The 25029-nt window shown below is 48.5% G+C and overlaps 1 protein-coding gene across 1 annotated transcript; it reads left to right on the plus strand.

Moving 5' to 3' along the window:
• Positions 1 to 22052: 22052 nt before the first annotated feature.
• Positions 22053 to 24046, plus strand: LOC311225202 (trypsin-1; the record flags this gene model as incomplete). The annotated part of the gene is made up of 6 exons (XM_084310408.1): positions 22053 to 22173; positions 22913 to 23063; positions 23173 to 23423; positions 23527 to 23663; positions 23806 to 23907; positions 23999 to 24046. Exons 1-6 carry the CDS (start codon positions 22134 to 22136, stop codon positions 24044 to 24046), a joined length of 729 nt encoding a protein of 242 aa, XP_084166534.1. The 5' UTR covers positions 22053 to 22133.
• Positions 24047 to 25029: the final 983 nt, after the last annotated feature.

Raw genomic sequence — 25029 nt, forward strand, 5'->3', positions numbered from 1 at the left:
TGCTAGGTAATTTTGGTGAAATTCGGAGGGGGTGAATGTAACAGGTTAATATGTCCCTCTTGTGAATTTCGCCAAAACACCCTTTTTTCATTGTTTTGTTTATTATTATTATTTTATTATCAAAAGTCTTTTGTTTTGAAATCGTCACTTCCTGTCGAAGTGACGTATTTCCTCTTGCGTCTCTCATCTCTGAGCGTGCGTCCCTCTGCGCGCCAGTCTCTCTGGATGTGTTAGGAGGTAAGAACTGTTCTGTGGTTCTAGACATATCTTTGGGCTAAAAGAACATTATTGTGGTGTAAATGTATGGATAAGTTGTTGGGCAATGAACCGGATTGTATAGACTAACTTTCTATGTTAAAGAGGAACAGTTGTGCACTTTCTGTGGAGTTATTTAGAAGTGGCAATCTTTTCTTGTGACACATTTGGGTAGGCCGCAAACCTGACGCTGTTATATATCTTCTCATTAGAGTCTATGGACCGAGGGCGCCATCTTGTGGCCAAGATAAGACAAGACTTTAATCCTGTGTATCTGATTTTAACAGGTAATGAGTCCATCTTATTAATGGTTTTGTAGTATTTTAATGTATCTGTTTCAACAGGTAAATGGGTGAATCTTATTAGTGGTTTTGTTTATTATTTTAATGTATCTGTTTTAACAGGTGGATGAGTGACCCATATTGTTTATTTTGTATGATTTATTGTACTGTTCATTCCATGTGCTATTTCAATGTGAATTAAAATGGCCAGTCTCTCTGGATGTGTTAGGAGAGTCTATGGACCGAGGGCGCCATCTTGTGGCCGAGATAAGACAAGACTTTAATCCTGTGTATCTGATTTTAACAGGAGGGTAAATAAAAAGCCTGAGATCCAGTCCTGCCTGGTTATTGACAGCACACAAGAACACAACGCAGCATAAACCATCGGTTACACAAGCACTCCCAGACATACCCCATGCGAAGGTAAGGAAAAACTCACTAAAACCTAACAATAGGGAACAATGCTCCACAGGCAGTGTGGAGGAGAGAAACCATAGAAGGGCCATCCTGCTCTTAAACATCCTGCTCCTCCTCTTCCTCCTCCTCCTCCTCCTCCTCCTCATCCTCCTACTCTTCCTCATCTTCCTCCTCCTCCTCTTCCTCATCTTCCACTTCCTCTTCCTCCTTTTCCTCCTCTCCTCCTCCTCCTCCTCCTCCTCCTGCTCCTCCTCCTCCTCCTCCTCCACGGGGAGCAGCGTACTGGCTCATGTAAAATGGCAGGCCATGCATTATGCAGCAGCTTAGGCCAAAGCGCTGGATCTTCATGTCCTCGGCTACAGTTCACTTGTCGCTGCTCTGGTCGTAGCGCTCCACGGTGCCTCCGACCACAAAGAGCAGGTCGTCCAGCACCGCGATGCCAAAGTAGCTGCGGGGGGTGAGCATGGCGGGCAGGGCTCTCCAGGAGTCAGTCAAGGGGCTGTAGGCCTCCGCGCTACGCAGGGCGTGTCCATCGTCCCACCCTCCCACCTGAGGACAGGACACATGAGAGGAATGTTTTAGTGTGTGGCTCAGGCAGGCAGACACTGTATTAATCCATTTAGGGAAATGAGGGCATCACAGAAGCATTGAAAGTCAAATAATGCATGGGAGCCGTCTGCAGCCAGCTGCGAGTGACGGGGTTGAACCTGCGCACACTGTTGAGAGCCTCTGCGCCGTCCAAGCCACCGACACAGTAGACCAGACCGTGGAGATAAGCGGTGCCGTGGCGATAAGCGGTGCCGTGGCAGAACTGGGGATTCTCCCCCTCAACGCTCACGTCCATCCATCCACCGGCTCGGATATTGTAAGCCTCCATGCCACCCCAGCCTCCGATGGCCAATAGGACCTCCTGGGGCAGGCGTGGACGCATCAGGGGGTTTGGGAGCCTGTCGGAGCCAGAGTGGTTCAGGACGCTGAGGATGAGGGGCCTGCAGTCGTGGCTGTCCCTCACCACAGGGTTGTTCTGGACGTTGTTCAGCAAGTAGTCAGGCCTCATCAAGCCCTTGCGAACCTGGGAAGAGACAAGCAGACAGCGGGTACAACTTAGACATCGGTTGTAGGCGGTTTCTGTTGCTAGGGAACAGTTTGGACCCAAATGTTTGAGAACCACTGTACTAGGGAATGTAATGCACAGTAATACAATTAGTTACCTTGGGCAGCAGCAAAGGGATGTGTGTTTTACGCTCCTCACGGGAGTGGTCGATCCAACGGAGGACGGCCTCGAACACCGTCTCCTCGCTCTTCACGTTCAGATCATCCCTCTCGATGATGTCCACCAGTTGCTGCAGGGACAGCTCCACAAACTCTTGTGAGACGTGCAACATCTCCTCAAAGTGGCACACGATGAAGAGATGGGCCTTGTGCCTCAGGTCAGGGCAGCAGTAGATGTCCGCCAACCGCCAGATGCCGACACAGTTTTCCAGAGACAGCTGGCCTTCTAGGAAGTCAGAGCATGCTCCTACTATGCCAGTAACGAGAAACTGGTCTGCAGCCACCAGAAGCTCTTCCACGTTCTCTGCTGTCACCAGCACAAAGCGTGTGTAGGCGTACTCTATGATGAGCTGCATCATACCCGGGGACACCCCAGGGATAGTGTAGACTGCTTTCTCTGAGTCGCTCCAGCGAGTGAAGAGGGCTCTGTGGGACGCAGAGTATAGAGATATCTGATGAGTAAACAGTAAGCAACATTCTGTCCTGTGTAGTAATATATTTTCACTGTAGAAGTATAGGGTCTTAGCACAGTAGAAGTATAGTATCGTTTTACAGTAGAAGTGCAGTATATTATCTGTTTACAGTAGAAGTACAGTATAGTATATGTTTACAGTAGAAGTACAGTCTAGTATCTGTTTACAGTAGAAGTGCAGTATAGTATCTGTTTACAGTAGGCATACAGTATAATATCTGTTTACAGTAGAAGTACAGTATAGTATATGTTTACAGTAGAAGTACAGTCTAGTATATGTTTACAGTAGAAGTACAGTATAGTATCTGTTTACAGTAGAAGTACAGTATATTATCTGTTTACAGTAGAAGTGCAGTATAGTATATTTTTACAATAGAAGTACAGTATAGTATATGTTTACAGTAGAAGTACAGTATAGTATCTTTTTGCAGTAGATGTACAGTATAGTATCTGTTTACAGTAGAAGTACAGTATAGTATCTGTTTATAGTACAATTACAGTATGGTATCTGTTTACTAACCAAGTGAACCTGAACCAAACTAAGCTGAACCAAGCTAACCTGAACCAAGCTAAACTTACCTGAAATAGTCACTGCATTCACACAGGAGGGCCTTGTGGGCATTCAACTCAGTGCTGTTGACTTTAATAACCACATCACAGAACCTTGCCTCCAGACGCAGCTCATTAACACTTTGATCGCCGGGGTTAAATTCATAATTTACCATCCCTCGCCAGCCCTATTTAACATGGAGAAGTTCCCCTTCTTTGCAGGGCTATAACTTTTTAAATTGTATTGCTAAATTGACATTACTATGGCCCATTCAACGTCCTATATCTATTGTTCAGGGTGTAGCAACGTTATACTTTTTCATTCACATATTCATACTAAAATACGGTCTAAAGTATAAGTATGTTTTTATCGTTTTCTGCAGCTTTCTCCAGAACTTGATTTATAGCCCCAAATGCATTATATTGATGATGAAATACAGTTTGATAGGAATCTGTGCGAGATAAAAAATTTCAACTGGACGTGCTTCTAGGAGTTACTGTTAGGGTTTGTAACCGACCTCAAACGCAACGGCACAGAGAGAGTTGTTCAGAGTTAGCCAAAGCAAGGGCGTATTTATTTTCAGAGTTACAAGATGGAATGAAGTTGAGCAACCGAACAAACGGGGAATCTGGCATGTGAAGGTTGTTGCGGCTCTGCAGATACTCCCAGTAGGTGGTGGTGAGGAATTGGCTTGTGACGTCTGAAGCGGCTCTGCAGATCCTCCCAGCTTTCACTCCCGGTGGAAACGGAGAGAGAGAGAAATCTGAGTTAGCCCAGCGCACAACAGAAACAGAGAGGTGACTGATCCAGTATATATCCAAGTGACTTGATCTTCGGTGTACCACACACAGTTAGCAGAGTCCAGAGAAAAAACAATACGGTAATCCAAAGTGTAAATCAAACACAAAAATAGGTGAGAACAGTACAAACAAAAACGGGATCTCTTCGGTGTTTCACAAACACACAAAAACTGATGATCCAAAAGAACTGTTTCCAAAAACTCACCAGAGCGCAACGCGTAAAGCGGGCAGATAACGAGGCGCAGCTCATAACGGGAAACCAGGTTCTCCACAGGGATTCTCCACGAAAGTCCTGGAGAGCAAAGACAGCAAACAGCGACAGGGAAAGCAGGCAAATGCAGGAGTATTCAGAACGATCCAACATCGATAGTAGGGGGATCAGGGTATATAAAGCCACAGGGCGCTGATTACAAGCTGTGACAGCTGCGGGATGAAATTGATACTTGCTCCAGAAGCGTGTGGCGGGGAGAGCACCAATCAACACGGCACCTTACAGGAACGGAGCGTGTGGCGGGGAATGCAATTAATCAACAAAGTACCTTAAAGGAACGGAGCGTGTGGCCGGGAACGGACCAATCATCACAGTACTTTAGGAAGCCTGTGGTAGGGAAAGAACCAATCCTCACAGTTACTAAGTATGATCTGATGTTGACCGGATGGGCAGGGGGTCGTTATATCATTCATCTAGTGTGGGTGATATGATCATTAGAGCAGTTAGTAAAGAACACGTTGAAAAATAACGCTGGATCTTACCGTATCTTCCTCGCGCCGTTGGACGATGAGCGTGGAACTGAAATATTCCTATTATGGGATGTAGAAATATCCGATCCATTTCCAGGTTGTATAATAGTATATACGTCCAAATCATGTTGTTTATCGAGTTATTTGCAATCGATCGATATCCAGTGTGTCAAGATGGAGTCTCGCTAACGATAGCGAGTGCCCGGACGAAATATGGGTGAGCACCACTTCATCTGCATCACTTCCTGTTTGGGCGATCGGCCGATCGGCCACCAGATGGCGCTCTTGAACCGTTGGAGAGTTGAGAGGGGCTCACCAGTACATATAATGTCTCTGGGGGAGAAATATGATTTCGATCACAGATTTTTGAAATATTGATATCAAAGACGCTGTCCAGCGTCTTCGGCAGAATAAGCATGGCGGGGAAAGACGCTGCCCAGCGTCTTCGGCGATTAAAGTCTTAAGGATTGTACAGGACATTGTTTCCTTTTCCATGTGGTGATTTTAAAATGGTATCTACAGAATATATTCAAATTTACAGACAAGTAGCCGGAAACAACAAGTGAGATCTTCACTTGTCTTGTGAGATCTGAGATCTTCTGAGAGAATAGACCTATCTCAAACCCTGCCCCCTTTTCTTGATCCTCCAATCACAACTGTCGCTTGCCTCGGACAGCGACAGTTGTGATTGGAGGATCAAGAAAATAGGGCAGGGTTTGAGATAATATACTGTACACAAATGTTCTAGAATGGTCTATTATGACATAATACTGTGACATCACAAATGTTCTAGAATGTTCTATTATGACATCATACTGTGACATCACAAATGTTCTAGAATGTTTGATTATGACATCATACTGTGACATCACAAATGTTCTACAATGTTCTATTATGACATCATACTGTCACTTCACAAATGTTCTAGAATGTTTGATTATGACATCATACTGTGACATCCAGAGATGGGAATAACGGTGTTATAAATAACGGCGTTACTAACAGCGTTAGTTTTTTCAGTAACGAGTAATCTAACAGATCTTAATAACGCTGTTACCGTTACTGCCAAAAAATGCGGAACGTTACTATGATTGAAGCTGTTTTTTTCATCAGACAGAACTCTGCGCCGGGAAGCAATACTTTTTTCCTTGGTTAGTGGGCAGTGCACGATTGGCTGAGGTTGAGTAAAATGTCATGATAAGCCAATCAGAGGTAGAGGTGGGTGGGTGTTCGAAAGAATCCAGTGTCTGACACACAGCGACAACACAAGCGACTCAGTCAACGACAGACCGCGGTTCCGTGTACGTTTTGATCGTTTGTTTGGCGAGCCCAAATAATCCAAAACTAATCCAACGAACAACACAAGCAAGCAGTCAACGACAGACCGCGGGTCCATGAGCGTTTTTTGTTCACTCTTGTGTTAGTTGTGTTGCAGCGCAGGGCACTACAGTAGTGGAGGCTACAGCCTTATCAACAGTGCTGCACTTCCTGGTTTAATAGCACAGTCTTCAGGTGCTCAGAGATATATATATATATATATGTAGACACCTGAATATTTCTAACAATAATTCAATGTGTCTAACGTTAATTCCTTGCATTCTCTGTGTTCGCGATGACGTTGTGTAACTTGCTGACCTCTCTTGATCCTCCCTATCCTAACATTGAGACTTAATAGTGGGACATGATACAGGTACCGCCAGGGGGAGCTGGTGGCGACGTTGGGCAGGGGGACACAGGTGAAGAAGGATGGGCTCAGGGCACGGCCCCCGGCGGCGGAACTTCCTCTTCATCGTTTTCCAGAGAAGGAAGAGGTCGCTTGGAGCTGGAGCTCCGGACATCAAGCATGCATATAAACCCAGTTACGAGGCGGGTTAGTAATGGAATATGCGATAGCTTAGCTTTTAGTTAATGCTAACGAGACATTGTGAACGAAGAAGCAGACAAGCTACTGCCGAAGAGTGTGGTAGATATTGCACACGTTGCGTTTTAGCTAAAGTATAGGCGTCATGACAGGGGGTCGTCCCGACCCACAGCTTAGCTTCAGTTAGGCTAGCACCACAGTTTAGCCCACATGTCGCCCCACCCCTTCAGCCCAGCAGCGGACGTCACAGCACTGCACGCACCTCCAGCCCCTCCGAGCCGTTACCCGAGCAGTCACCTGCCTAACGTCTACCCAGCCCCGCCGCCTGCTATCACAGGACCTCTTGACAGCCATCTCACCACACGGACGTTCGGTGGTGGGAGCAGGCCCGCCCTTGGTTAAGTACACTCAAGCCAGTTACAGTGAGCGCTCCGAGTGCTGGAACTTTATCGGTAGACATTCTCTTTGCAGGCCCTTTAAGGGTGAAGAGAAGCAGTACTTTGAACTGACACTGGTAACAGTGTTTAGGGGCGCCCCGACATTTATTATTTTGGGGAAGCCGGGTATGGATAGGACTTTTGTTTTCAACGTGGACCCACTGTCTTTTGGTTGAATGTGGTGTGATAATGTGTGTTCTTTTATAAAATTCCCATTTAATACCTCCTGTATCCCTCTCCCTCTTCCTCCCCTCTCTCCCCACCTACGGGGAAACGAACAAGTATCTAAACCCTTAAAGGGACGGGTTTTATTACTGTGTCTTGCCCAGTGTGGGAAGAACTTTAGTCATTACCGTAGAGCGAGAGCACTAGGTGCCCAGTGTGGAAAGAGCTTTGATTATTGTGTAAATACATGTCAAAAGAATAAGACTTTCAGTAAAAGAGAGCTAAATGGGAACACTGTGTGCGTGTCTGTTAATGTGCATTCTGTCTAACCCTTTCCTTTCCGGGTAATGCTCATTATTGTTTAACCCTTTCCCCACCCCCTGCCTATGCCTCATTGGGACAGGTCTCTACTCGCCAATCAGGAAGGGTACTGCTTTGGGGAGAAAGTATATCATCCATCATTACTGCCATCGGGCGTGGGAGGGCACAGGAAGTATTGGGGGAAGTGTGGGTGTGTGGGGAGCTACTGCTAATCGCCCTGGAGGTCAAGTAGGACCAGCGCACCACCCCTAGGTTAGTGAATCCTAGGCCCCATCCACTCCCTCTGCTAAACCTCCACTCCAATACTCCTGGCCTACAGTCGGGGACTCAGCCGGACCCAGCTCTGCTGCGTTCCCACTACCAGGTGGCAGTGTACATCCACTCCCATAAAGCAGGGATAATCCACCCTGCTACATATATATATATATATATATATATATATATGTATGTCATGCATGTCTTAAATGTCATGATTATATTAGTTTAGATTATTAGATTAGATTCTTATATCTGTATGTTGTGTATGTCATAAATGTCATGAATTGAAAATTGGGGACCCTGATGTAAACAAGACGAAAGTCTCTCTGGTCTGCATCCCCTTAACAATTGTGTGTATTGAGCTGTACTGTACTGTACCCATTCTGCAATCTGTTAATTAAAATGTTCAATCAATCAGTATATATTTGTTATTTATTTTTGGTATAGTGCTTAACAAGCACAATTTAATGTTGCCCAGTTGTGGCCTGTTGAGGGGCAATACGTATCAAAAGTTCCAAAACATCTATTGTGTTTGTATTTGTATTATCCACTATTTAAACATAGTAATTATAATATCTACATACATGGCATTTGATTGGAGGCTAGTCTCACTTTGTCCCACAGCAACATTAAAATAGTTTAGATTTGTGTATGTTGTTTATGTAACAAATTTACTTGAAAGTAACGCAATAGTTACTGTCTGAAGTAACTAGTTACTTTTATAATTTGTAACTGAGTAAGTAATTTAGTTACTTTTTGGAAGAAGTAACTAGTAACTGTAACTAGTTACTTTTTTAAAGTAACTTGCCCAACACTGGTGACATCACAACGGAACATGTTTGAGTTCAATTTGAATAATTTAAATAATATGTTGACATTAAAAAAGAACAAATAAAATGATAAAAAAATGACATAAAACAATGATACAAATTATAATAAAATATTTAAGTAAAATGTATAGAAATAAAGAAAAATAAGACAATGAAATAAAGATAATAATTAATTTAAAAGCTATTTTAAAAAGGTAAGTTTTGAGCAGTGCCAACCGAGTCTGCTGTCCTAACAGACTTGGGGTCTGTAGGGTAAGCACTTATTCCCTCCGCCCTGAACATTTATGGAGATGTATGGGCCTTTTAAGTCAGTGATAAAAGTGTCTTTCAAGGATAAGTGAGCTCCTGCACTGATTATTATAGTTCAATATTTGATCACCAAAACCCCCCAAAAAGCATAAAAAGGCCCCTCCATGCCCAAAAAGGGCCCCCAAAAATAGCACAGGCCCAGTGCCCTTTTCAGCCTTTGAGCACCTGCCCCTCTAAAGTCCTGTGCACGTCCCTGGCCCATGATATTCAGTGACAAATTAGAGGCAAAGCATCCAAAAGCCCATTCTTTGGCTTGAGCACTGACGGAACCACTGATGTCACTGGAAAAGAACAATTCTCGTGTAATATACAGTTCGCCGATGACAACTTGGAAGCTCAGAATTTCTTTTGGGGTTTTTACAATGCCCGGCCCAGACACAACAGCCGAGACGCTGTTTTTGTGTATAAAAGACATTCTTTTACGCCTCGACCTGCCCATGAAGAGGCTGATAGGATACTGTTTTGACGGGGCCAGCAACATGTCTGGGGGGTACAGGCTAGACTAAAGGAAATGTGTCCCGACTCTGTTTTTCTCCACTGTGCAAAAAAAAAAAAAAAAAAAGCAACCCCCTACCGATTTAAAGTTCCAACGTGCCTGTAGTACCGAAACATTTTAAAATAAATTATTCCGGGCCGAGATCCTGATGCTACATGAATTAACACTTTTCACAGCGGCCATTTTGATGTGTCATAGCAGGTTAAACACAGGTGTAATAATAATCCGTCTGACCAAAAATCGAATGAATGTGCGGAGGTCGGATATCCAAGAGAATAGTCTACCCAACAGATACTTGAATGCGGTATAAATTCTAGATTCAACGCATTGAGGCGGTCAAAGGTGTCCGCTAGATACGCCACCATTCATTATGCACGTTGCCAATGCTTTGGGTCGTGACCCGTAATTTAAGAACCGCTAGTCCAGAATGAGAAGCATGCAGCTGCAGAGCCGCAGAGCCAGCCGCGCTCTCAGGGCCGCGCTGTGAGGGCCGCTCAACAGCGCTACTCACCCAATGGCTGAATTGGAGTATTGCACTGTGCGGGCACAACTGTGAGATCCGCGCGAGGCCAGAGGATGTACATACTGTATGATGAATGAATGAATGAATGAATGAATGAATGAATGAATGAATGAATGAATGAATGAAAACTTTATTTAACAGATTGCAGAATGGGTACAATACAGTACGGCTCAATACACACAATTGTTAAGGGGATGCAGACCAGAGAAAGACGTTTGTCTTGTTTACATCAGGGTCCCCCATTTTCAATTCATATTGACATTTATGACATACACAACATACATGACATTTATGGCATAGGGACATACAGGTATTTAGTACTGTTACATTTGTGACATATACGATATTCAAATATACAGTACTGTTACCCATAGATCCTGACAGAGTATATACATATGATGGGGAGGGGACTGTACATTAGGAGGGGGTGGGTGGGTGGGAGAGAAATATACATACGGTGGGGAGGAGACTGTACATTTGGAGGGGGTGGGTGGGTGGGTGGGAGAGAAATATACATACGTCGGGGAGAGAATATATACATGCGGTGGGGAGGATACTGTCTATTAGGAGGGGGTGGGGGTGGGGGGGGGGGGTTTGGAAATTTATGGTGGCCAGTTTCGAATTGCAGCCACCCGTAGGTGCTCTTTAAGAGCGGTTTTGAATGTGGGTAGGGATTCACATTCCTTTACAGCTTTGGGTAGGGCGTTCCACATTGATGTGGCATAATTGCGAAACGTGTTTAGTCCCTTGTTTGAGCTGAATCTGGGTTTAACATGATTTGTTGAGCTTCCTCTGGTGTTGTGGTCGTGGTATTCACTGACCTTTGGGAAGTATTTTGACATGTACATGGGTACCTTAGTCGTATAGTGTATCTTGTAGACCAGGCCCATTGCAAGTTGCTATACTCTGTCGTCTACTCTAAGCCATCCTAGGTTGTCAAAGTGGGCAGGGGTAAGGTGGGTTCTAGGGGTAAGGTCAAGTAGTAGTCTGACCAGTTTGTTTTGTGATGTTTGTAATCTTGTTTTTAGCGCCTTTGAGGTGCTTTGGTACCATGAGGTGCAAGCATAGTCGTAGTACCCTTGAATGAGTGCTCCTGCCAGAGTCTTCGGGGTATTCTTGTTTACCAGAGAGTATGAGTAAATTAACTATACTTTTGCTCACACAATATCTTGAATGAATGTGTTTATTTATTTCGAACATAAATTGAAAATAAATAATAATTAAAAACAAGTAATACACAGATTAAAAAACAAACAAGCAGGAGTAGGATGAAGTGTAATGTATTCCTACCCCCTTGATTGATTGATTGATTGATTGATTGAAAACTTTATTAACAGATTGCAGAATGGGTACAATACAGTACAGCTCAATACACAGAATTGTTAAGGGGATGCAGACCAGAGAAAGACTTTCGTCTTGTTTACATCAGGGTCCCCCATTTTCAATTCATCATAATATATGACATACACGACACCTTCACACTCTATTATCTTATGCAACTCATATTCACTCCACAAACTGAAATATACATACATTGTTGAATGAACAGCCTGTTTCTTGAAGTTAGACTCTCCTCTAAATTGTAACCCCCCTCTCTATCACAGAATCTTTAGATGTTATCCGGGAGTGAATTGTTTCGTGCTTTAAACATGATTTGTGCAGTCTTAAATTCAGCCAGGTCCCCGAGTTTCATGGCATGTGATTTAAAAAATATTGTGTTTGTATGTTCCAGATATCCTACCTTATTGATAATCAAATCAAAATCAAATGTAAAGGCCCAAGTTATTTTTGCTCCCCAGGTGACTCTGTCAACACTGACAATGAAGGTAATTTTTCTTGTTTATTGGTAACTTTATTGACACCTCTTTAGCTAACAAAACATTATGTTTAATGTTACATCAAAACTGTAAGGTGACCCAAACCCTAATAGTAAATTATACTGTAATATTAGCTATGCTCAAATTTTTTACATTAATAATATTGAGATATCAGATATAGTGTACAATAATAAACTCAGTGATGTGTTGAAGCACAGGCCAACTTTGGGAATCATTTAAAGAATTTAATAGTTAATGGTACACACCAACATTATGAGAAATGGGTATTATTATTGACCCAGACTTAAACATTAACACTCCCATCAAGTCAATTACAACATCAGGCTATTATCATTTAAAATATATAGCTAGAATTAGAAGTTACTAGTCCAAGACCTAGAAAAACGAATCAACACGTTCATTTCCAGTAGGATAAACTACTTCAAAATATTGTTACTTGTGTATATCACTCAATGGTTAAGGCCAAAATATATTTTTGACTTGTGTAGCAGTCTGGAAAATATGGTATATTATTCAGAACTGCTGACTGTGTTTATATCCCTTTTTGTACACAAAGACATTCTAACTAGTGTCATTGATTCACACGAACAATGACACAAACGTCCCCGTCCCAAGAGCATGTGAATACGGATCATAAATGACAGTATTGATTCATATTTTACAGTGCGTCTCCCCGTGTGACTGGCAGGCGGGACCAGCAGGGGGCAGTAGCAGGCAGAGAGTGGCGGAGAGAGCTGAGAGATGATAAAGGGAGAAGTGCCGCGGAAGTCGTTCTCTTCGGCTGTGAACTTGAACACGAGAGGACACAGCTAACGGGAGCTCTAGACAGCCCCGTTGCTGACGTTTATGCCGGAGTGCCCCGGGAAAGGACAACGGGTGATAGGAAGTACTGGCTAGTGGGGACGATCTCCTAGCAGTACCAGTGTTATGATATTATGAACATTAAGTGCAGAGTCGGGCACTAAGAGTCGAGTTATACCTAGTTACAGTGAGCGGTATAAGTAGCGTGCGGCTAAGGATCACAGTAGCATTGCTCGTGTTATACCTAGTTACAGTGACGGTATAGTCTGCGTGCCAGAGACGTACGGGACATCCAAGCAGTCTGCCCGGGCGTCAACAGCTGTCTGCACCGGAGAACAGCAGCACACCTGCTCCAGGCTGCCTGCAGGACACGGGGAGTTCTTTAACACCAGCAGAGTTCGCCCAGCACCAGCTCAGCCAGCACTGCCTCTCTGCTATAGCTCCGCCTGCTAGCACCTGCGGCGCGAGTGTTCGACGCCATCTTGCCACCAGGACGGTGGTGGAGCGGCGCGGCCGCCATTTTGGTAGAGTAAACATTAGGGCTTCGGCGCCCAGGATCCTATCGTACATTACACAGTGTGTCGCAGCCTACGGGCGAAGCTGGTGTTTGCTAACCACAGTGCATAGGGGTACCCCATGAACATTACATGCCGGCATTAGCATAGGGCTTTTGTTTTGGTAATTGTGGGCCCACACTTTGGTTTTATTTCCTTTTCTTTGAGCGTGATACCATGTGTGTGTAATATTACTTTCCCATCTATTTAACCCTTCCCCTCTTGGGGGTAAACGTAACGCTGCCATATGAGTAAAGCCTAAGAAGAGGTATTATTATTGGTACTAGCCCAGACGTGGGTAAGGAGTCAAGTATATTGAAGTCTACAATATCTGGGTCTATTAACTTTGGGTCTGCAATACCTGAGTCTATACTGTGTGGGTGTACAATATAAGTGTTTGCAAGGTATTGAATTACAACTTGAGTAATAGTAGAACTACCTTCCGTGGACCCATTGCTATTAAATATTTGTAGATGACCAGTCTTTAAATAACAGTAAAGGAGGTAGATGGGAGTCTTGTGTGTGTGTCTTTCATTATTTCTAACCCTAACCCTAACCCTTTGCTACGGGTAATATATGTAATCGTAACCCCTTGCTATTCTACCTTTTCCATTTCCATTGTAAGGGTTCTGGTCGTCTCACATAAGGGAGGGTACTGCTTGCGGGGGGAACCCAGTTATTTCTCTACCATCCGGTCAGTAGGTGTGGGAGGGAAAAGGGGCAACTGTGGAGGGTGAGGGTGTGTTGGGGAGTACTGCGGACTACTCCAGAGAGAGGGAGGAAGACCAGAGTACCGGACCAGGTTTGTAAACCCTGGGCCTCATTCACCCCCACTACCAGCCTCCAGTTGACGCTCCGGACCCCAAAGACGGAGGTGCAGCTGGCCAGGGTGCTACTGTGTCTCGCTACCTATTGACCGCACCCCACAGTTCCCACGAAGCAGGGATAATCCACCCTGCTACATTTGGCGTCACGAACAGGATCAACATCCTACTCCACTCCCTTGTAAGTGACGACCCAGAGACCTGAGATGTCGGACAACGACACCCCGAAGCCCGATGCCAAAGCCGGGCCGTCCCGGGTGACGCAAGGAGGTGACTCGCCGCCCCCGCTCAAAGAGGAAGAGGGGGGAGCCGAGACGGTGCAGACCTTGACCGCCGAAGTGGAGTTCCTAAAGGGTCAACTCCAAGACCAGGCGGAAGCCCTAGACCACCAACACGAACAACTGGAGCAGGCCAGGCACCGAGGGTCGCTTGCCTTGGCCCAGGCCATGATCCAACAGCTTCCCCCAGCGCCCCCCCCGGTGGTGTACGTCCAACGAGAGCGGAAGTGCAGCGAATTTGGAGGTGAACAGGAGAGGGGGGAACTGCCTGTAGAGGACTGGATCCAGGCAATGAGGGCCCATCTCCGTGCCAGTCGAGTGCCCGAGGAGGAACAAGCGGAGGTCGTACAGCTCCACCTCAAAGGCGAGGCGAAGCAGACGGTACGCTTCCTGACGGAGGGAACCGCCCCCGACACGGAAGCCTTGTTCAAGATACTCGAAGAAACCTATGGGGACAAGGTCCCGGTCAGCGTCCGCCTGGGGGAGTTCTTCGACCGAAAACAGGCCGCCGGAGAGACCGTACGCCAGTTCGCCTACGACCTGCAGGAGAGGATCCGTCGCCTACGACGTCGGGCGCCCGCGCTGGTCGCCGACGCCACCGCCCTGCTGCAGGAGCGGTTTGTGGTGGGCCTCAGGGACGATGCCCTGAGGAGAGAAATGCGGAAGTACATGAGGGAGGACGGGACGCGGCCATTTCCCCAGGTACTGCAGGCGGCGATCGATTGGACGGAGGACGAGCTGGTCCACCCCGCCGACAAGGGTCCCCCCCGGGGTTTAGTCCACGCCGCGGCTGGAGAGGGACGGGAGACCCCGCCGAGCGTTGACTCACTGCGGGAGACTATTCGGCAGATCCAGGCGGGAATGGAGCAACTAGGCGTGCGCCAGGAACAACTGGCTCAGACCTTCTCACGGGAGCGGGACGCGCCCCGGAGAGGCGCCACCGGACGGCGACGCCGAGACGACGCGACGCGAGAACCCCGCCGAGACGAAGACGGCCGGCTGATCTGCTATGCCTGCAATCAGCCGGGCCACATCAGCAGAGAATGCCCCCGCTCGGCCGGCGAGCCACGCCCCGCCTCTACTCCCAACCCCGAAGCTCCGGGCTCGTCAGGGCACCGACCAGGAGCACGAAGGACAGTCGACGCCGTCATAACCGGAGTCGCCGGCGCGGCCACGGAGGGCACCGAGACGCAAGACGCGCAAGGGGAATGCCTCACTCTAGACGTCCAGATCGACGGGGTCGAGACCCGCTGCCTCTTCGACACCGGCGCCGAAGTCACCACCATGTACGAGAGCCACTTTCAAAGACACTTCCCGAAGTCGAAGTTGACCCCCGCCAACTGGATCACTCTCATCGCCGCCAACGGGTTGGAGATCCCAGTGGTGGGGTGTCTCTACGCCGAAGTGAAGTGCCTAGATATGACATTCACGGGGAAATGCATATTCATACTAAAAGACGACCCAGGCCGAGGGGACCTAGGAGACGCTGTCCAGGGACTGCTGGGCATGAACGTGCTCGGCGGAGTAGATGGCCTGTTCGCAGGGATCAAGGGGATGCGGCCGGTGACCCGAAGACGTGTCGAAGCTAGAAGCATCGCCATCCGCCGGGTGGTCGCCGTCCTGGCCCAAGAAGGCCGAGAGTGTACCGCCCCGGGAAAGATGGGGTACGTCAAGGTGGCCGGCAGAGAGTCTGTGGTCATTCCCCCGCACAGCGAAATGGTTGTCTCAGGCCGTTGCGCGACGACAGCAGGGATGCGGCGTCCCGTGATGCTGGAGAACACGCCGAGTGCCAACCTGCCTCCCGGACTATTGGTGGCGAACGTGGTGACCTACGCCCAACAGGGGACAGTGCCTGTGCGGGTGTTGAACCCGACCGACGTCGAGATTGTGCTCCGACCCCGGTCCAGACTGGCAGAGATTCACTGTCCCCGTCAGGTACGGCCCCAGGAGAGGGTGACCGTAGAGGAAGTAGACGGAGGCGTCCGAGTGACGGCGATTGAGACTCGAGCCAGCCCGCCAGAGGCAGAGCCGGACGGGAAGACCCACAGGCTCGCCGTGGACGTACAGGCGAACCTGCAGGATCTCACACCAGCCCAAGTGAGCCGGCTGAATCAAGTATTGGAGAAACACAAGGCGGTGTTCTCCGTTGACGACGGGGACTATGGTTACACAACCACGGTCACACACTACGTCCCCACTGGTGACGCACACCCGGTCAAGCAACGGCACCGCCGAATACCGCCCCACGTGTTCCAAGAAGTAAAGAGACACGTGCAGGATCTGGTGAACCTGGGTGTCCTGGTAGAGAGCTGCAGTCCGTGGGCGTCACCAGCCGTGATCGTCATAAAGAAAGACGGCTCCGTGCGGTTCTGCTGCGATTACCGCCGCCTAAATAACGTGACACACCGGGATGCCTACCCCCTACCTCGTATCGAGGAGTCCCTAGACGCCTTGGGGCAAGCCAAGATCTTCTCCTCGCTCGATCTCACCGCCGGCTACTTCCAGGTGGCGGTGAAAGAGGAAGACCAAGAGAAGACGGCTGTCACGACGCCCTTCGGCCTCTACCAGTGGACTCGTATGCCCTTCGGACTGTGTAACGCACCAGCGACGTTCCAGCGGTTGATGACCGCCGTGCTGGGGGACCTGGCCTTCGACGTCCTACTCGTCTACCTAGACGACGTCTTGGTGTTCGCCAGCGACTTCGAGAGCCACTGTCAGAAGCTGGACCTGGTGTTTGGACGGCTTCGGGAGCATGGACTCAAGCTCAAGCCCCGGAAGTGCTTCCTTCTGAAGACCGAAGTCAAGTTCCTGGGACACGTGGTCTCCGCGGCCGGCATACAGGTCGACACCGACAAAGTGAAGGCGTTGGAGGACTGGCCGGCGCCGCGCTCGGCGAAGGAAGTGAGGCAGGTGATCGGGTTCCTGTCCTATTATCGGCGGTTCGTGCCCCACTTCGCCCAGGTGGCCCAGCCACTGCACGCCCTGATGGGGAAAGAAAAAAAGGGGTTCGCCAAGGGCCGGCCCGAGGCCTTCAAGTGGACGCCGCAGTGTCAGACGGCCTTCGACCATCTGCGGCAGTGCCTCTTGACACCCCCGGTGCTGGCCTACCCCGACCTCCAGCTCCCCTTCATAGTGACCACCGACGGGAGTTACTTGGGACTGGGAGCGGTACTCAGTCAGAAACAGGAGGGCGTAGAGCGAGTCATCGCCTTTGCGAGCCGAGGCCTGCGTGGGTCCGAAAGGAATGACCAAAATTATAGTGCGTTCAAGCTGGAACTCCTCGCCCTGAAGTGGGCGGTCACCGAGAAGTTCAGAGACCTCTTGATGTACGCCCAGTTCACCGTGATCACCGACCACAACCCGTTGAGACACCTCGGCACGGCCAACCTGGGAGCAGTGGAGCAGCGGTGGAACGCTCAGCTCGCGGAGTATGACTTCGTGGTGCACTACAAACCTGGTCGACTCAACCAGAACGCAGACGCTCTGTCTCGCATGCCGATGCGATCAGAACCTGAAGTGGAAGACACTGAGAAAGACTTCCTAATGATAGCCGCGGCTGGCACCCACACCCGTCAGGGTCTCCAGGAACGGGCCGCTCCATTGTCCGTCCCCGCCCTAGTCGCCCGCGAGGGCTACGTCGTGGTCCCAGCGGAGGAAGTGCGGGCCCTGCTGTGCCCTGGGAGACCGACAGAGACGCGGGAGGTCTCGAGTGTCGGCGCACGACGGATAGCGGCACAGAAGGGGAACAGCGGATATGACTGGGCGGAAATGCGGCAGCTCCAGGCGGACGATCCCGAGTTGGGTCCGGTGTGGCGGGCGGTGACACAGGGGGTCCCCCCCACTAAGGTACAGCTGAAGGAAGGAGACCCGAAACTCCGCAAGTTATACGGGCAGTGGGAACGACTCCGTCTGCATCAGCAAGTGCTGTTTCGGCGCGTAAGCGATCCCCGGGATGGAGAGGAGGTTCTCCAGCTGGTGGTGCCCACAGCCCTGCGAAGGAGGATCTACGAGACCCAGCACGAAGACGCGGGACACTACGGGGGACAGGGGACGGTGGTCCTGATGAGGCGAGGTTACTACTGGATCGGAATGGCAGAAGAGGTGAAGCAATGGGTGAAGCGATGCAAGCGATGTGCATTAGCCCGCGACGTGTTCCCTAAAGCCCAGGCCCAGATGACCTGCACTAACGTGACGGCCCCCATGGAGGTCCTGGCCATGGACTTCACCGTGTTGGAGAGGTCGGTGGGTGGCTACGAGAACGTACTGGTGCTGACCGATATGTTTACCAGATTCACTATTGCCGTACCGACCAAAGACCAGACTGCGAAGACCACCGCCGCTGCCATCATCAAGTACTGGTTCGTGTACTACGGTTGCCCTGCCCGACTCCATGCCGATCAAGGGCGAAATTTCGAGTCGAGCGTCATCAAGGAGCTCTGCCGACTGTATGGGATTTCAAAGAGCCGCACCACGCCCTACCATCCCCAGGGGAATGGGCAGTGCGAGAGATTCAATCGGACAATGCACGACATGCTGCGTAGTCTGCCCGCAGAGAAGAAGCGGGACTGGAAGGAGCACCTACCCGAGTTGGTACTTACATACAATTGCCACGAGCACTCCTCCACTGGATACTCTCCCTTCTACCTGCTCTTCGGGAGGGACGCTAGGATGCCCCGAGATGTCCTAGGGGGCAGAGACGTCATTGAGGAGGGGGCGGCAGACCTAGATGAGTGGGTGCAGAGTCACCACGAGCGACTAAAGGCCGCCGCGGAGGCCGCTGAGGCCACGGCGAAGCAGGCATCCCATCGACGCAAGAGAATTTACGACAGGAAGAGCAGAGGTGCACTCCTGCGGGCCGGAGACCGGGTCCTGATACGCGACCACCGAATCCGGGGCCGTAATAAGATACAAGACAAGTGGGAGCCTACGTCATATGTGGTGGTTAAGCAGAGCCACGAAGGGACGCCCGTGTTCACGGTCAGGCCCGAAGCAGGGGGTCCAGAAAGGACCGTGCATCGAGACCAGCTCAAGACCTGTCCCTTCCCGGCTTCTGACCCGGAAGTGCGGGGGAGGGCCCCTCGACAGATCCCGGTGGCACCGCGGAGCTCGTCCGAATCAGACATCGGAGGTGCTTTCGGGCACCGGCGGGAACCGCATCCTAGGGCGTGTAACCACCCCGGTCCCCTGCGGGACGCCCCTGAGGAGGCCGTAAGCGCCGAGTCAGAGGTGGAGTCGACCCCTTCAGGAGAGGAGGGGGAAGGCGGCGGAGACGGAGTCGAAGAGGAGGCCGCGGGCGGTCCATCGATGGCCCCGGAGGGTGAGGCCGTGGTCCAGGACCCGCCGACAGACACTGAGGAATCCGACACGGAATCGGAGGCGGGGGAGGTGGAACCCCCCAGAGTGGAGGCCGCTCGGCCCCAGAGGAGCACCAGAGGTCGGCTACCCGCTCGGTATCGCCAGGACTACGTGCTCAAGAGCGTGTTCGCGGAACAGTGTGTCCAACTCCTGAGGGAGTGTGTAAAACTGTTGGCATAATGTGTAATTGTCAACCGATGTGTGAAACTGTTGGTCTCAGGACCGTTTTCATGCATGCGTTTGTTTTTGTTGTTTTGTTGTTAACTTGCAGAGGACTTAGCAAGTTCAAAGTGGGGGGAAATGTAGCAGTCTGGAAAATATGGTATATTATTCAGAACTGCTGACTGTGTTTATATCCCTTTTTGTACACAAAGACATTCTAACTAGTGTCATTGATTCACACGAACAATGACACAAACGTCCCCGTCCCAAGAGCATGTGAATACGGATCATAAATGACAGTATTGATTCATATTTTACAGTGCGTCTCCCCGTGTGACTGGCAGGCGGGACCAGCAGGGGGCAGTAGCAGGCAGAGAGTGGCGGAGAGAGCTGAGAGATGATAAAGGGAGAAGTGCCGCGGAAGTCGTTCTCTTCGGCTGTGAACTTGAACACGAGAGGACACAGCTAACGGGAGCTCTAGACAGCCCCGTTGCTGACGTTTATGCCGGAGTGCCCCGGGAAAGGACAACGGGTGATAGGAAGTACTGGCTAGTGGGGACGATCTCCTAGCAGTACCAGTGTTATGATATTATGAACATTAAGTGCAGAGTCGGGCACTAAGAGTCGAGTTATACCTAGTTACAGTGAGCGGTATAAGTAGCGTGCGGCTAAGGATCACAGTAGCATTGCTCGTGTTATACCTAGTTACAGTGACGGTATAGTCTGCGTGCCAGAGACGTACGGGACATCCAAGCAGTCTGCCCGGGCGTCAACAGCTGTCTGCACCGGAGAACAGCAGCACACCTGCTCCAGGCTGCCTGCAGGACACGGGGAGTTCTTTAACACCAGCAGAGTTCGCCCAGCACCAGCTCAGCCAGCACTGCCTCTCTGCTATAGCTCCGCCTGCTAGCACCTGCGGCGCGAGTGTTCGACGCCATCTTGCCACCAGGACGGTGGTGGAGCGGCGCGGCCGCCATTTTGGTAGAGTAAACATTAGGGCTTCGGCGCCCAGGATCCTATCGTACATTACACAGTGTGTCGCAGCCTACGGGCGAAGCTGGTGTTTGCTAACCACAGTGCATAGGGGTACCCCATGAACATTACATGCCGGCATTAGCATAGGGCTTTTGTTTTGGTAATTGTGGGCCCACACTTTGGTTTTATTTCCTTTTCTTTGAGCGTGATACCATGTGTGTGTAATATTACTTTCCCATCTATTTAACCCTTCCCCTCTTGGGGGTAAACGTAACGCTGCCATATGAGTAAAGCCTAAGAAGAGGTATTATTATTGGTACTAGCCCAGACGTGGGTAAGGAGTCAAGTATATTGAAGTCTACAATATCTGGGTCTATTAACTTTGGGTCTGCAATACCTGAGTCTATACTGTGTGGGTGTACAATATAAGTGTTTGCAAGGTATTGAATTACAACTTGAGTAATAGTAGAACTACCTTCCGTGGACCCATTGCTATTAAATATTTGTAGATGACCAGTCTTTAAATAACAGTAAAGGAGGTAGATGGGAGTCTTGTGTGTGTGTCTTTCATTATTTCTAACCCTAACCCTAACCCTTTGCTACGGGTAATATATGTAATCGTAACCCCTTGCTATTCTACCTTTTCCATTTCCATTGTAAGGGTTCTGGTCGTCTCACATAAGGGAGGGTACTGCTTGCGGGGGGAACCCAGTTATTTCTCTACCATCCGGTCAGTAGGTGTGGGAGGGAAAAGGGGCAACTGTGGAGGGTGAGGGTGTGTTGGGGAGTACTGCGGACTACTCCAGAGAGAGGGAGGAAGACCAGAGTACCGGACCAGGTTTGTAAACCCTGGGCCTCATTCACCCCCACTACCAGCCTCCAGTTGACGCTCCGGACCCCAAAGACGGAGGTGCAGCTGGCCAGGGTGCTACTGTGTCTCGCTACCTATTGACCGCACCCCACAGTTCCCACGAAGCAGGGATAATCCACCCTGCTACACTTGCTTCGATCCTATGCACGCTCTATACTTCTTAGGTCATCAGGGACTGGTCTGCCAAATGTTCCTAGGATTAAAAACAAAGCACGACAAAGCAGCATTGAGTTATTATGCTGCACATAGTTGGAATAAACGTCCATAATATCATAGATTTGTGTATGAAATGTGCTACAGTATATAAATTAACTTGCCTTGCCTTGAGGCAATTCTAGTGATGAATCACCTAATGCTAGCATCTCAAATGTGATTGGCTGTCCACTGACCAATAAGGAGGGCTGGAGAACAGGTCAACCCTCCAGACTGTGGATATAAACCAGGGATCCAGGTGAGGTTCTCTCATCAACAGGATCATCCAGCAACCATGATGTCTCTGGTCTTCATTCTGCTCATCGGAGCTGCCTGTAAGCATGCCTTCCTTGTATTGTTTAGCTAGCCATTCAATGTGTACTGCTTTAGTGCTACTGGAGCATCAGGCAGAGGATGTTTTAGATTTGAAGGTCTTTCTTATTAATTACTAACCCATAGTTTTTTATTTTTTATAGATATTTTTATCATAAAAACGTCAATTTTTTCCATCGTCATGAGAAATTGACAGAGAGTCACTACATTGATAGAGCGTTAGATACTCTGTAGTAGGAGCAGTAGCAGAGCTTTTAATTATTTTCAATAGCGTCTACATAGTATCAAGCTGCTGCATAGAGCTTGACTTGGGCCAGAAAGTTCAAGACAGACCCAAATCAACCCTGACCATAACTGAACATGATATTTGGATCTATTTATGTCTGAAACTGACCAAAAACATATTTCCCCACCTCCTCTTTAAATTATATTTATTTTACAAAGACTTACCAAAACCAGAGTAATTACTGTAAGTGAGAGATTTAGCATGACCCAACGCAAACCCCTTGGATCCAGTTGGGTTTGGACAAAATCATATAAACACAACTCTTCTGTGAGAAATGTAAATCCTTCTAACATTGCTTTGCTCTTTATGGGGGGGACACATGAGGGAGACTGTGAGGAGAAGAAAACAGATTAACGATGTCCCCCACATGAGAACTACCCACATCCCTGAACATATAGGTAGATACTGTACTGTAATAAAAAATGTAATGATTACTTCCCTGGATGTGTTTTCAGTCGCCACGGAGGATGACAAGATCGTTGGAGGGTATGAGTGCAAGCCCTACTCCCAGCCCCATCAGGTGTCTCTGAACTCTGGCTACCACTTCTGTGGTGGTTCTCTGGTCAACGAGAACTGGGTTGTGTCTGCTGCTCACTGCTACAAGTCGTAAGTACATTATAACTAATGTACCATGTATTGAACAGAAAATCATATATTTATTGGCACCACCGATAATCATCTGCATTTGTATCCACCCATTGTCTCCCTTCATCAGCCGTGTGGAGGTGCGTATGGGTGAGCACCACATCAGGGTTACCGAGGGCAACGAGCAGTTCATCTCCTCTTCCCGTGTCATCCGCCACCCCAACTACAGCTCCTACAACATTGACAATGACATCATGCTGATCAAGCTGAGCAAGCCTGCCACCCTCAATAAGTTTGTGAAGCCTGTGGCTCTGCCCACCAGCTGTGCCCCTGCTGGCACCATGTGCTTAGTCTCTGGCTGGGGCAACACCATGAGCTCCAGTGAGTAGCAACACCAACGTTGGGAACTGACAGATTTGCTAAATGTTCACCAGTGTATTTCCTCAGTAGTATTCAATGTCCCCTGTCCACTCTGTTTCATCAGTGGATGACGGTGACAAGCTGCAGTGCCTGAACATCCCCATCCTGTCTCATGAGGACTGTGACAACTCCTACCCTGGCCAGATCACCAACGCCATGTTCTGCGCTGGATACTTGGAGGGAGGCAAGGACTCTTGCCAGGTATGTACAGTAATTCCATAACATTATATCAGTTGTACAACATCCACCATCCATTGTTATGGTGTTATATTCAGCATGTTGAACTTTATTGAACTCTTGTAAGAATCCCGTCCATCTCCTTCTTCCTTTCCCCTTCTCTCAGGGTGACTCCGGTGGCCCTGTTGTGTGCGATGGTGAGCTGCAGGGTGTTGTGTCCTGGGGCTACGGATGTGCCGAGAGGGACTACCCTGGTGTCTACGCCAAGGTACGACTCATCATACTGTGTTGTATTTACTTATTTGATTTGAGATAACATTCCCCTCATTACATTCACTAACTCTGCTATTCCCCTTCAGGTCTGCCTCTTCAACGACTGGCTGGAGAGCACCATGGCCAGCTACTAAATGATCCCATTGGATTTCCAGTTCAATCACACAACATAACATCATGTGTTGTTCATGTTTCATCTTTTGTACTGGTTATGCCTTGCCAAATAAAGCACTTGAAGTATTTAATTTGAGTCTATTCTATCTTTTTTTCTTCCTTAAAGATCAACATTAGCCTATATACTCACAGGTTATAGCATGCCATTTCCAGCTGTGGTGAATTGTGAACCTTCACAAGGTTTTAAAGTTATTAACTTGGCAGATATACTGGAAAGCCTGCTGAAGTGGTGAAACTGGCAGCCAAACACAGTATATCTATAAGGGAAATGCATTTTAAACATTGGTGTGATATATAAACTAATATCAAAGTAAGAATGACATGGCACCCACCATCAAAAATTTTGCTGTTTTCCTTTAATTACAGCTGGTCAAGTGGCCTGTCAATACGCCACCCCTCTGCTTGACTACAGATAACAAGATATATGCTGTCGTGGCCGGTTATGTCCCCCAAAAAACAGCCTGAATCCGCAAGGACACCTTTTGACCATGCCTCTAATCTGATCAGTGGTTTGGAAAACCAACTGGTCCAGGAGGAGTAGGAAAAACAAATGTGTTCATGAGAAATTTAAAGGGTGGTTATATACCGTTACGTCTTACAACGCTAGGAGACATTTCCAAACTTTATTTAAACTCGAACGGCAACTGAGGTTTCCCTTATTTACAGTCACGTTGTGTGTACATAAGGAATAAATATAAATAAAGCATATCAAATCACACAGGATATTATATCATAACAATGAGACATCAAGACTATAGGTAGACCAAAGCAAAGATGACAAATTAATTATAACACGTACAAGTTGATTTACAAAGGTTGGAGATCAAGGTCTTCAAAACTCTGCAACAGAGGGGAGAAACTCAAGCTTTAAGGACCGTTGAAGTTCATTCAGGCCACAGGCCTCCTTGGTATTGTTTGGTGCAAATCTGACAATGTTTCAACA

Source organism: Notolepis coatsorum, assembly GCF_963971535.1.
Source record: "Notolepis coatsorum genome assembly, chromosome: 3".
NCBI lineage: Eukaryota > Metazoa > Chordata > Actinopteri > Aulopiformes > Paralepididae > Notolepis > Notolepis coatsorum.